The 14,120-nt window shown below is 41.6% G+C and overlaps 1 protein-coding gene across 19 annotated transcripts in view; it reads left to right on the top strand.

Annotated features, from left to right (window-relative positions):
• Positions 1-14,120, top strand: part of TSPAN4 (tetraspanin 4) — a 474,563-nt gene that overhangs the window by 375,586 nt on the left and 84,857 nt on the right. For all 19 annotated transcript variants that reach the window (XR_008577182.1, XR_008577183.1, XM_054825787.1 and 16 more), the window contains one exon: positions 7,535-7,726. Coding sequence is in view for 17 of the 19 variants with exons in the window: in XM_054825784.1 (XP_054681759.1) it covers positions 7,535-7,726 (192 nt within the window). In the remaining 2 variants the exon portion in view is untranslated. The remainder of the gene's footprint in view (positions 1-7,534; positions 7,727-14,120) is intronic.

Raw genomic sequence — 14,120 nt, 5'->3', positions numbered from 1 at the left:
TTTGTATTTGAAACTAATTTTTAAGCAAAATGAAAAGAATATGGGATGGCAAGGCCAAACAACTAGTTTCATAGAGCTTTTAACTTTTAACTGCTTATATGCAGAGCTGAAGAGATTGGCATTCGAAATACTTTGCGCTTTACTCAGTTGTGCTCTTTTAAAGCACCTTCCCGTGAGTCACAGAGGTATTAGTAAAAAAGTTTAAAAGTGGAAACAAATGACAGTAGAACAAAATAAAATTTTGGCTAGAGAGAACATATTGTAGGGAGTAGATGTTGTTCTAAAAGAAAGTGTGGAGTCTGGGAGTAGAGCAGCATCTGTTTGTGATGTGTAATTTATGTGGGATAATGTCTTTCTACTGGGTGGAGCTAGCTCTTGTTAGGAGTTGAGACCAGCCGTTCTGTCTGAGAAGCAATGCAACTGAGAGCCCAGCTGAATTAGGTGAGGAAAGGATTTCCTGAGTTGTTGCCTTTTACAGAGGGGCTTTGCCACCTGGGGTTTTTTGGTTGGTTTTTTTGTTTGGTTTTTTTTTGGTTTTTTTTTTTCCTTTTCCTTCTGTACAAACCTCATGATGTGCCCTACTGTTGAAATCCCAAGTCTGAAGACTTTTGAGGTCTATCCCAAGACTCGATAAATTGGAGACTTTTCTGCCCTTATTTATGCTTCTCTGAAAAGACTTCTTCTGGGGACTGTGCTGTCTCCGCCAGCCTGACAATCAAGGTACTAAAGATGTGTGGGTGGAGTATGGGGTGGAAAGGACATGCTTGCATTCAGCCAAGCTTTAAAAAGCTGCTTAGTCCCTAGAGTGGGAAATCAGGGAGACTTTTTACAATGATGTAGAGGATCCATAAGCCCAGTTCTCATTGAATTTTTGATGCAAATTATGAGGCAGCTCAAGTGCTTTGGAGTGATGACAGCTGAGAATTTGCTGGCAGCTGCCCAAATTCCATAAGCAATACTGAAAACCTGGGCCACGGCTGCAAGAACAGAAGGCAGCACTACAGAGGAGAAGGAAGTGCATGCGTGTGAAGAGCTGAAGTGGAGGGATCCTTATTCTGCTTCAGAAATGCAGTTAGATAATTTAATCCTTTTTTTTTTAATGTACTATAGCATAAGCACTGTGTTGTTTCTAGTTTAGCTATTGATTGCACCAACGCAAGAGTCTGTTATATGTGGGCATAAGTTCTAGAATTTCCTTGCAGCTATTCTATATCAAACTGCAAAAAAATCTAGTGGATGGGGCGTGTAAAGGAAAGCACGTGTTACTCCAGATTTGCTAAGGCGGTGAGAGAGGAGTCTGGATAGGATCTGTATGCCCACTGGAAAAGAAGAAATACAGTTTTTGTAGGTCCAATGGATCCAAGGGAGAGAAAGAGATTTTGAATTTGTTTCTAAACTTCACGAATTTGATGAATGAACGGGTTTCTAAATTTTGGGTTGAAATAAGCTGTGCTTTCATTGATACAAAACCAAGAGTATGATATGTAGGTAAGGAGAAACAGGGACTTAACTCTTTGACTGTTGTCTGTATCTATAACCCTGTCTCTGAAAATAGGCTGATGCCAAGCAAAGCAAGGAAGCAAAAAAAAAAAAAATCAAATTCAAACTGTAAGTGAACATTAAAACTAGGGAGGGGAAAAGGGTGAAGTAAAGAGAACATACAAGTGCCTATAATGTTGAAAAAGTTTCATCTAGCTGAATACCCTATTTTTGGTCATGGTCACTCGGGGATGCTTAGAGAGAGTATAACAAAAAAGGAGTGATAACACAGGACACTTTTACCAGCTGCTTCAATTAATGATTTAAGGTCTTCCCTTGCAAGGGCTGCATGCAAAATATCATTTTTAATAAATGCTAGGAGACCTTGCCCTCCTTTGATTTGTGTAATCCCTTTTTGAACCTGCTTATATGTTGACATCCACAAAACTCTGTGGCAATAAATTCCAGAATTTAATTAAATGTTTTGTGAAAAAGTACTTGCTTTTATTGGTTTTCAACTTGCAGATCAAATAACATCTAGCTTTTTTATCTCAAGCAAAGCGGATAATGATCCTGTATTCACCTTTCCCATCCCACGTTGGTGTTTATGAACTGCTACTGTTCCAGTCTTTTCACTCCCAGGAATGCGGTCCCTACTAACTGATCTTTTCTCAAGTATTTTTTCCTAGTTCTTTTAAAATTGTTACTAAAAGGACACAGCTCACACCGTGGCCATTTTGGATGAGGTTTGCACATATCCTTCAGCTCTGCACTGCAGAGCTCTAGAGCCTCAGTATGCTAAGGGTAGAAATGTGCCTCGGTTCCACATTTAGTAGTCCTTCAACTTTCTAAAATCAGAGGCAGACAGGGATTAAATTTTATACTGTCTTTTAATTGTTAACTTTCGATATACCATCCCATATTTGTTAAATTTCAGTCCTCTGACTAGCAAAAGAAATTCAGCTTGTGCTACACTGAGGTGATACTACTAGTATACGTCACATGAGCTCTGCTAAAGTGTCCATCTATGTGGTGGGACACCATCTGCAAATTCAGTCGTCCTGTGTACTGGCAATTGGTGTGGTTCAGATGGTTCAGGTGGCTGTCTATGAGGTCTTCAGTAGTCTAATAGCCATGAACTGCCAGCTTGAAGGGGTTTCCCAGAAGTGGCCACTCCTTCCTCCAAGACAGGCAGCAGCTACACTGGCAGGTTGTTTGCATGTGCTTCTATAGAGCACTATGGTCTCTGCATTAGCATGCGCACTTCTGCTTTTTCCATGCAAGATTCTTGATTCATTTGATCCTGTCAATGTATATATGTATTTCATTTCCACCTCCTCTATGTGTCTAGCTGAAAAGAACAGTAATTTAAGTATGCCCTACATTACAAGGACATTTGCTGGGTAATGTTCACATCACTACTATTAAAACTCCGATGTGGATTTTTCCATTGTATACTCTTACTCCATAGTTAGAGGGTGAAACATATTCACGTGAGTAACTGGATAGCAGGTGGGATTAAGAGAGCCCTTCTAATTTAAATATGTGGTGACTGGGGGAGTAAAACCCTCCAAGTGAGTTAGTTTAACTACAAAACAGCTGGTCATACCTTCCACTTGGATTCTGTTATCAGCGTATTTTTTAATAAATGAGGAATTTTTTTGTCTAAAAGAGGAAGTATGATGAGTAGATCCTAATCAAATACAATATAAGAAGCCTCGATTAGATGTATTTTCCATGTAATAAAACCAATAAAAAACCCACTTAAAGACACCAACACCATTATCATGAACAATGAGGCAATTTCTCCTGCAGTATTTTAAGTGCATAGCTGTAACTTCAGAATAATTTTCTCCAGCAACATGCATATATCCAGGGCTGTTTGGGATTACTTTGTTTACCATACTGTAAGATCAATTCTAAATGCATGTACTGAAGTCTGAATAATTTATTTTCTAGTCCATTAGAACAATTTGGAGGACCTAATTCCGTAGGCAGCTTTTCTGCCAAGAGAGCGAGTACACACATGCCTGTGTATCTCTTGGGGAAGGAGAGACAGACTGAATCTGCTTTTACAGTATGCCACCGGCTTTACTGCTTGACTTTGCTGTATAAATGCCTATGAGCAGTTTTTCTTGAGCAGAAGAAACCACTCCTTCCGCAGCCAGTTGCGAAGTTGAGGGCTTGCAAACAACCCACTACTTGTGTCTTTGTACTCAGGATTTTGCAGCTTAGGCACAGAGATACTAAACAGCCTATTTGAGACTTACGCTGAGGTCTGTCCTGGAACACTTAAATCTCCTAAGTCTTAGGGCTATGACACTATCCCTTCTGGTATCCCACTGATTTGGCAGTGAGCTGCCTTGCTTGCAAAACAAAGGATTATCATGAACAATTAGGCAAATAATGTGTTAAACATTTCACAAGGGAATTAAAAAAGTGCCATTGTCAGTAGCCTGACATCTGTGAGGACGATTTTTTTTTTTTTTTTAAAAGTCAACCCTGCACTCACTACATGGAGTCAATACAGACTCATATTTGGCTGCCAATAGTTCAGGTTCAAGCTGTAGACTTCTTGCTAATCTTTTTGTTTTAATGTTTTCTCTTTTAATCATGACAGCTTCACTGTTTGCATGGAAGCCCCCAAATTGTCAAGAGTAACCCTGTTAATGGCTTTGGGTTTGTTTAATTTCGCATCTCAGCAAGCCCTGAAAGCTGTCAAGATTTATCATCTCATCACTCTGCTTCTGACTGTTTGGTACAAACAGCAACTGGGGGTTGGGGATGGGGTAGGGAGAGAAAGCAGAGGAAAGGGAACATCATAAATAACTAAGTAAAATTCTCCGTAACTTAACAGCTCCTTAGATACCAAGATGAAGAAATCAAAACAGATAGGCAGCATAGAACCAACTCCAAGAGTTTTCTCTTTACTCTGATCCAGAATAAATGACTGTGATCCCTTTGATCCCTGGGTCTTAGAATGGGAATTACGCTACCGTTCAGTTCAGAATGGGGAGGGGGGCAAACTTTTTGAATGTTTGGGAACAGAAAATATTCTGATATCATTGGTAAGGCTCCTGTGGCTGTCTTGGTGGGTCTTGGTTCCCTTAAGCCTTTCCTTAACCAGGTGCTTGAATGTTATTATGGTAATTGGATGGAGACTTACAGGTGTGCTTCACTTCTTGGCAGAAAGAGGGCCTTAAAGAGAAGTTTAGACTAGAGTTAAGGGCAGCCTCTATTTACTAGGGCCTGGTGTGACAGCTTAGTGACTTTATTCAAGGACCATGAGAGGACATTCTGGTGTGGGAAGAGGAATAGGGCTGAACTAAGGTGTTGCAGCCCTCAGTAGTGTGTGCTGACATTTCTTAAGCAGCACTTCATGAATTCCAGTTTGAGCCAGATGGTTTAGTGCTCAAAGGATCCCTAAGGAAGAGCTGTGCATTATCTGTTAAAAAATAGGAAGATAATGAGTTACTAGAGAGCCTGATATATATTAAGAGTATCTGTGAATCAAGGGCAATGGAGTGAGATACTCCTGCTGACTAACTGTCCTGAAATATTCAGCCCTCATCTCAGCCACAGTTACAGCACTTTGCCAGGCATCTCCTGGCTTTGTGATGTTTTGTGACACTGGTGAATTCCCAGTTTCTGTAGACAAGAATGACTTTGGAGGGAGAACATGCTGGAATCAAATGCCCTAAGGGCAATGATGTCTCAAGCATGATGCATTGTACAACCTAAAGAGTTTAATGGGTGATGGAGGAGCAGGCAAGCAGGTCTTGCCTTTACTGAATACAGCAGTGTTCGAGGTGAGACCCGCCTCCCATTATACAAATGATAGTTGTAGGTGTCAATATCACTCAAAGCAGTGTAGCAACATGGGGAGCGCAAAAGGTGATGAAATAAGCTGCCTGTTATTGGAACAGTTGAATTGCTTCAGAACGAAGAACTGAAGGTAATAGCTAAATGTATTGCAAGGTGATACCTCTGCTGCTGCTGGGCATCTGCCTTCGTTAGACTTAATTGGGCCATTTGTGCAGCCTCCCTGTGCCTGTGGCTCTGAGGCTGATTTTGAGGCAAAATGTCCACCAGGCTGCGGAGGCGGAAGCACAGTTGTACTTTCCATCCCATTTCTCGGCTGGTTTAGCTATTCTTGACTGTATTTTAGTGCTCTAACCAGTTTGGTTTTAACTTGGGTGTCTGCCACCTCTCCTTCAATGCTGTTCTGTAGTCTGGTAAACCTTCAGAGTTTTATTCCCAATTTAGGGAATTTATTCCTATTTTTTTCCCCCATTTTTTTCCTTGGGCCATGTTGATAGCTTTTGTTTATATCCCCTCAGTTACCCTAAATGATTTTTGATGGGTTGCCACCTTTAAGTGTTCTTCCCCCTCCTCTTCCCTAGTTATTCTTCAATCATTTTAGACCATGTTAAAGGTCATGGTCCATAAGTGGGCATAGGGGGGAGGTATTTCCAGTGCATATGGTCAGGCCATGTACTGTCATGCCATGGTGCTTGTAGGGGGTACTTTGCAAAAGGGTGAATATGGTGATATTGCATGCCTGTATATGAAAAGGCTGCTGAATGAGATGATTTGAGTTCCTTTGTCCTGGAGTCCACCTTCTCTCAGTGGAGACACGCAGGTTGATGCAGCTGAGGTACATTACAATAAGGTATAGTTTGGCTCCTTAGTTCTGAGCAAAATAGACTGGTTTTCAACTGGGGTGAGGAGTCTTCCCTTGAGACACAGCTGCCTTTATTGTCCCTTATTGAGGGGGAATTCAGGGGCATGCAGAGGCAACCTTGGCAATTAGTATAAGAAATTGCTTTGGCTTTTGCGTTTCTCTTCTGTGTTTCATTTCTGAGGCTTAGCTATGTCTTTTTTGTTCCCTGCTTCATGAGCTGCCTTATGTTCATCCACTTTATGCAGAAATTTAACTGATGTGCTCCTATGTCTGACTTACTACTCTATGAACACAGTTTCTTTCCTAGCCTTTAATTGATTTGGATAATAAAGTGCAATTATAAAACTCAATAAAAATTAGTTATTTTAAAGAGGGAGCATGAAAGAAAGAAACCTAAGTGATGCTCTGCTGTGTGACTGTATACTAATGCAAAATCCCTTTTGGTTTAATTCTATTTAATTGCTCAGCTTTACTTAGATTGTTGTAGCAGGCTTTCTCGCAATTATAAGCAGCGTGCTTATAAACGTTTGCATTTTTTAAAAGTTCCTTGTGTATATAATAATTGTAAATTTTATGGTTTTGTGGTGACTGCTGCCTGCACTGGCATCCTCCCTTCTCCTTGCTCACATGCCTGGGGAACCTGTACTACTACTCCACTCTCAAACTTTTCCTAAACCAGCCAAGTCCTCTTCTAAGGATTGAATTACCAAACTAGTGACCACATTAGGAGTAAACATCTGTTTGGGTTTTTTAATGTTATGGGAGGATTCTCTCTCCTTCTCTGGCTCCTTTACACTCTAAATGCTCACTTGCTTCCAAGGAAGGCTTGACCTTGGACAGGAACTAACTAAGAAGAGGTGTGAGGTGTCCCACCAGGGGATGCTCTGGCAAGATTTGTTTATGACATGTGCCAGAGATGGGAGATACTGTATTGGGATGGGAAGAACAGGGTATCGAAAGTGCTTCAGCTATTCTGGGCAGCTCTCTGAGGTGCCTAAATAGGATATGCATTTTTTCAATCCCTTAGAGATCTGAATCTTTGGGAATTTCTCCTTTACTCAGTGTCTGCTTTTTCGCTAGAGAGGAAGAGACCTGATATTTGAAGTCGTGTCTTGGATTTAGGAAATCTAGGTCTTTTTCTTGAGTGTTACATCTTACTGATGAGTTCCCCCTCTCTACGTTTTTTTTTTCTTTCTCCTTTGTGTGTTTTCCCTGCTGAAAGTGCCATAAGGAGAGATCATTTCTTATTAGGTGTGACTGCTGTGTTTACCCCAGCAGAGCTGTTCTACCACTGCTGTATTGATATGGGTTAATATCTGGGGTTGTGTGGATATGATAACCAAGTTTCTTTGTTTCTCTTTATTTTCCCAGTTGGGAGGCTGTGGAATCCTTGGAGTAGGCATCTGGCTGGCTGTTACCCAAGGGAACTTTGCCACCCTCTCCTCTTCTTTCCCGTCCCTGTCAGCTGCCAACCTACTGATCGTCACAGGGACATTTGTCATGATCATTGGCTTCGTGGGCTGCATAGGTGCCATCAAAGAAAACAAGTGCCTCCTGCTGAGTGTGAGTATTAGCTGCTATGCTGTTGCAGTGTTTGCTGTCTTAAGGTGCTGGTGTTACAGTGTCCTGTATTTCAGCAGAAGTTGCCCACTTGACATGAGTGAGATGTGAGTCATGTTTGAATCAGTCTTTGATAGCTGTAAGGAGCAGCTAGATCATTCCTGACCATGCTTTTAACCTGTCCTTGGAGGATGAGACCTGCCAGAAGGGAATGGTTAGTGGTGGTGTGGGTTTCCTTGAACTCTTCAGAGAAGAGGGACAGGTTTGTTAAGACATCTTTTGCAGTGTACCCTTGAATTACTTTTTACTCAGCTTTGGTAGCTACCAACTCCAAATGTCTGCCCTGGTGGGACTGATGATCTGAAGTCCTGGGCAGAAAGATTGGTGTAGGCAGGAAACATTGTAAAGAGGTTGATTTTGGTTTAAATTGGAAATGAGGTCCTTCAGATTTGGCAATGCTGGTTTTACTTGTCATTAACTCTCAAAAGGCTGCGATGTCAGGAAGCAAAGGTGCCAGCACAAGGAGACTGCTGTGAAATCGAAGATTAGTAAGGTGCCAGCTGTCCATGATTTAACAGAGGCTTGAGTCACATCCCTGGTGTATTTTGTCAAAATGTAATTTGGTGCCACTCAAAGCTTGACTTTATGAGTAGTGAGTGCCTGCTGTAGTTGGTGTTAGTGTATATTTTGGGTCCTGTTCAGCTGAAGACCAGGAAGTGAGGTGATCTTGCTGCTTAAGTCCAGGACTTCACCGTGAAATGAACCTGGGGTTTAGTTTGGTGAGCTGGTGATTCCTTGGTAAAAGGCTGTTCCTCACTGTGCTTCACCTATTCGTTTTGTTCCCCTGGGAACTACAGCATAAGTGAAAGCACACAGCCCCCAAGAAAAATTCACCCTGTAAAAAATCTTTAAGTGACTGTGAGATTCCAAGCCTCAATAGAGGATTCTTTCCAGACCCCTGCCTTAATCAGTTGTTTCTGCTGATTTTTAATCAGTAAAAGTCAGGACTAGTCAGTCTAGGCTAGTAAGGACTATTTATGTGGCAGGTAGGTGGTTTGAAACTAAAATGAACAACATAATTTGAAATTAAGGCAATTTCGTGAGTGGAAATTTACACTGGGAAGGCTGAAGTCAGAATCTGAGGCTGAAAGTCCTTGACAATTTTAAGTCTTATAAATACCCACTTTGTGGAGGAAGCGTCTGGCCAGCCAGATGTAGTTACTGGATTACAGCTTCAATGCCAATGCAGCAGGAATCCACAGGGCAGTGAGTCTAATGGTATTGCTTATATGTGCAAAATTAATCACCTATATTGTACTTTTTTGATTGAAGTCCTAGCTCAGGTGTGACCAGCAATGAATGCTGTCTTCTTATGTGTCAGGATCAGGTCAGGATCTAGCAGTCAGTCCTCGGTACTGGAAGAGTTTCAGCCTTTTATCTTGTTTGGTTTGCTGGCCCTCGTCATTCCTTTTGGCAAGGGCAAAGTCTCCCTTGATCAGCTGTCATTGGTGCAGCTAGGGTGAATGTACTTGGCCAACCCTAGATGAGCATCCTTAGGGAGATGCAAATGTTCATGGGTACTGCTCCTCCTAACACATACTGCATGTGGATGGTGGTAGGAGCTTCTGTTTCTGGGAGCAAAGCCTTATCATGTAGGTTTATTCTTAGTCTTCCTTTCCCCAAATTGCTGGTTCTGTTTGACCTGTGTTTGAAATAGTGCTTTTAAGTTCAGGGCCAGGGCATTTGGTTTTGGCCAGCTCCCATTCTTCTAGGTAGTGCAGGTAGCAAAATAAATGCTTGAATGAAAGCACTTCCTGAATATCAAACCAAGACTGTCCTTAGAGTGTGTTGTTGCTACATTCTTCATTCTTTTCTTATTTCACAGGTGTTCTGAACACTCTGTTCTGCCAAATTAAAAATAGTCTCTTCCCAAAATATCTTTGTTTTTTGTTAGACATCCCTGAGAATGCCTCTTCTCTACTGCTTTTTAAGAGGACTGTTTTGTTGAAGCTGGGATGTTATAGGATTTACCGTCTAAATTGTAACGGGAAAGCTGCTAAGCATGGGCAGCCTTACGTGTTTAACAGTCACTGCAGGATCAAGTCCTTGCACTCCTTTCTGTATCTCCCAGGCCACCACTTAATATCTGGCTTAGTTCCTGGTAGTAGCTAAGATTGCTTTTTGAACTGAATTCCTGTAATTTATGTCTCCAGAAGGTATTTCCACAAATGTGACAGCAACTCATGGAACAAGTTTTCATGCTCATGTGTGATGTCACTACCGTATCTTCTTCTACAGCATTTGGTTTAGCTAACTTTTCTTCCGTTTGGAAATAGGAGCTTTGATAGTACACAGCCAGAGAAACGGAAGTCTGTCTGCACAGGTGTTTAAGATGGGCTGATGGAGGCTATTTAATTGTATGGGTAGTATATTCTGTTGCACTGTTCACTGGATCATAGAATCATCACAGAATGGTTTGGGTTGGAAGGGACCTTAAAGATCATCTAGTTCCAACCCCCCTGCCATGGGCAGGGACACCCTCCACTAGACCATGTTGCCCAAAGCCTCATCCAACCTGGCCTTAAACACTTCCAGGGATGGGGCCTCCACAACCTCTCTGGGCAACCTGTTCTAGTGCCTCACCACTCTCACAGTAAAGAATTTCTTTCTAACATCTAATCTAAATCGACCCTCCAATCACCTTTGTAGCCCTCCTCTGGACTCGCTCCAACAACTCAATGTCTTTCCTGTACTGGGGCCCCCAGAGCTGGATGCAGTACTCCAGGGGGGGTGTCATAAGAGCAGAATAGAGGGGCAGGATCACCTCCCTCGACCTGCTGGCCACACTTCTTTTGATGCAGCCCAGGATACAGTTGGCTTTCTGGGCTGCAGGCGCACACTGCTGGCTCATGTTGAGCTTCTCATCAATCAATACCCCCAAGTCCTTCTCCTCAAGGCTGCTTTCAATCCATTCTCCGCCCAGCCTATAGCTGTGCTTGGGATTGTGCTGACCCACGTGCAGGACCTTGCACTTGGTCTTGTTGAACTTCATGCGGTTCACATGGATCATATACTTTATTCTCTTAATTTGCTCTCACCTCCTGATATTTGGTCAGCGACAGCACTAGACCAATAAAAAGGCAAGTGCTAAACAAACTTAGGGAACTGGGATGGACAGGCATTAGACAAGGCCTGCAGGCAGTTGAAACAGTTTGTGGTGGGCCTAAAAGCAGTGAAAAACTATTAATGGAGTACTAAAATGAAAGCAAGAAGTAAAAGCTAGGATGTTGTGTCCCTTGCATGTTTCAGTAGTCTGTATGCAATAGTCTGATGAAGTGAGGCTTGGAATGGACAAGAAGAAAAGGAAGTGGAACAAACCAAGCTGGAGGGGTACCCAGGGATGCTATCATGGTGGAATGGCAGATACTCAAGTTATAACCTACATATATGAGATCAAACATTGCTCCACTGAGCAGAACATCACTGTGTATCTCTGAGTAGCAGGTTTCATTGACCTCCCCCTTTCCTCTGCTCGATACAGTGTGAGAGAAAGTCTGGGATGTTAAGTATGACCACAGACAGTAATAAAGATGATATGAATGTCATCTGGTTCTCTAGATGCTCTGCCTGTACTGTATTCTTGTCACCTCCTGGTCTCAAATCATGCCCTTAAGATCTCCTTGAAGACACTTATGGTATTATAAGCATACGGACCACATGGATGTGCCTGGTTTAACCAAGAGCAATTTGGACTTTCACTTGCTGTTATCTCCTGTAGCGCACCCCGTCCTAATGATAGGTTGGTGGTGGTCTTTAGACCTACAAGGACTGGAAAGACAAATTTCCCATGCAACAGGAGCACCTCTTGTTCTGCTCCCTAAAAACAGAAGAAAGAGAAAAGGATGTGGCAGTTACAAGTTGGGGAAGGATGTAGTTGGGAGGATGTGCTGCTGTTATTGGCTTGAGTGGTTTGGGGGAAGATATTGGAGATATTGCAGGAGGCATGGAGCATCACTGGGATCCTAAAATGGACTGGGAGGGAGCAGGGCAGGGAGAACTACTAGCTCAACCCACCTCTTTTGGAGGAGCAGAATTTTATGTGGTGGTAGCACAGCAGGAATTTTGTCTATGGTCTTGCCTTTATAATTAGTGCTCCTGTTCGATGGTGTGGTAAGGGATGAGATTTCCTAAGGAGTCTGCTTAAGTGAATGAGAAATGAGCAGTATCAAAGAGACATTTCAATCTATTTATATTTCATACAGTAGGTTGCAGAGCAGATGAGACTCTGATCCTGTATCTTTGTGTTCTCCACATATGACATTTGTATTGGGTTGTCAGAACAAACCTGTAAGCTCTTTGGTATTAGGCTGATGTGATATTAGGTATAAACAATAATAATTGCTTATCTCTGGCATTTGCCAACGACTTTTCAAAGAAAGGACAGATGAAGTGTTTTAAGTAGCAGAGGACAGATGGAGAAAGGAGGTTGAAAGCAGAAGTGAAGTTTAATTTGTAAATGAGATTTTTGCATGGCTGCATGCAATAGTCAGGAATGATCCATGTTAACTCTCTGAATAGAGTGTTTAGATAGCCTAAGGCTTCACAGTTTTACTGACCTGAAAGGACTTACCTGGTGTCCACCAACTAAGGAGCTGGCAGATATTCCTTACTCAGTGGCAATGTATAGCCAGGATATGCCTCATTTATCTCTTAAGAAACAGGCTCATTCCTATTTCTCTGCATTCAGAGGACTGGAATAATTTAAAAATCTAAAATAGAGTGTGGAAAAAAAAAAAGAAACCTAAACCATCCTATGCGTTCTGCAAAAATATGCAGATGGGGTGAGTTGTGCAGCTGTCGTACTAAGATCTTGGTGAACAAAGAATGGATATTTACAATGATTCTTATTTGCTCCAACTACAATGGGAAAGATAAACTTTTCCATCATTAGATTTCCCTAGGGAGATCAGAGCAACTAGCATTTCTTGAAATAAGTATATAACCTGGTATATATAATCTTGCATCTGAATGTAGATGCAAACTGATGAGTGAAGCAGGCAAACAATACTTTCTTGCTTCAGGAAGATTCCTTTGACATTTCTGCTATTCTTCTTGCTCAAGACTGTGCAACAGAGATCCCTCTGCTTCAAGCTCAGCTGTAATTAGAAAATGGCAGCTTTGTTCTGATGGATTGGGTCACTGTCCTGAACAGGTGACAGAGATAATAAGCTAAGAGTCTGACCTGAGAAAATTAGTTTATGGACTTCCATTGATTATTTTTTTTCGTAGGTATTTGATCCTGCATTGCAGGATCACCTAGCTGTACTGCAAATCTCTATAGGCTATCTTGAAACAAAATTAAGGAACCCATTTTTGCTCCCTTCCCCTTTGCAAATGTGTTGTGGTTCTAATGTCCATCAGAGCTACTAGCTGTATTCATCATCTTGGTGAATTTTAGCAAAACATTTAACTTGAGTGCTCTTAACCCCATTGCAGTGCATGTGCTTTTCAGCTGTCCTTGCAGAAGACGAGGCACCATCTTGCTGAACCACTCTAGCATGATCAGTTACGATGACTTGATCATAGTACTGACTTTAGGCAAGTGCTGTATATACATGTGCACATGCCATTGCTGTATGCTGAAGGAATTTATGTCTAATTAAGTACTTTTTTCTCTTTCATGCTCAAATGTTGACCTAGCTGATCCTTAAGTGTCTGTGTAAACATTGTCTTTTAGGTTAATTGCTTAAGATCTATGTTTGAGGAGCTAAATTGCCTGAATTCTCTGCCTTTCATACATGTTCAGCAGAGATCTATATTTGTATGCTTGCAGTGAAAAAGGTCATTATTCCATGGATAGTCCAGGTTAAAAATCTCTTCTCTAGATGTTAAATCATGATGGATTATGTTATTTATTATCCGTATTACAGTATCCCCTCCAGGCAGCCCATGAGATCAGAATGCTCGTTCTGTATAAAACTCCTGGTAAGAAGAGGTCCCTGACCAGTAGAGCTTACCATCTAAATAGATAAGACAAATGGAAAGTATTATTATCCTCATTAGACAGATGGGGAGCTGCAGCAAAGTGAAACTAAGTGCCTTGCATAGGTTGCACTGGGAAGATTGTGGGAGAGCTATGAAGCAAACCCATATTGTCTAAATCTCAACTCAGTGCCTTTATCATCTTTCTCTGATTACAGCAGAACAAGTCTGACCTTTAAGAAGTATTTAGTCCATGTTTCCATAATAGTAATGACAACTTTGATTTCTTTCACCATATGTATTACGTCCAAATGATAAACAAATATCCCAAAGCAAAGTTAGTTCTAATTTTTATTTTGTTGAAAGTGCCTAATTGGCACAATTAGCTGGTTTCCATGAGCTCAACTGCAGGTTG

The sequence above is a fragment of the Grus americana genome, chromosome 5 (assembly GCF_028858705.1).
Source record: "Grus americana isolate bGruAme1 chromosome 5, bGruAme1.mat, whole genome shotgun sequence".
Taxonomy (NCBI): Eukaryota; Metazoa; Chordata; class Aves; order Gruiformes; family Gruidae; genus Grus; species Grus americana.
Note: the sequence above shows the minus strand (reverse complement) of the source record. Positions and strands in the feature narration are given on the sequence as shown.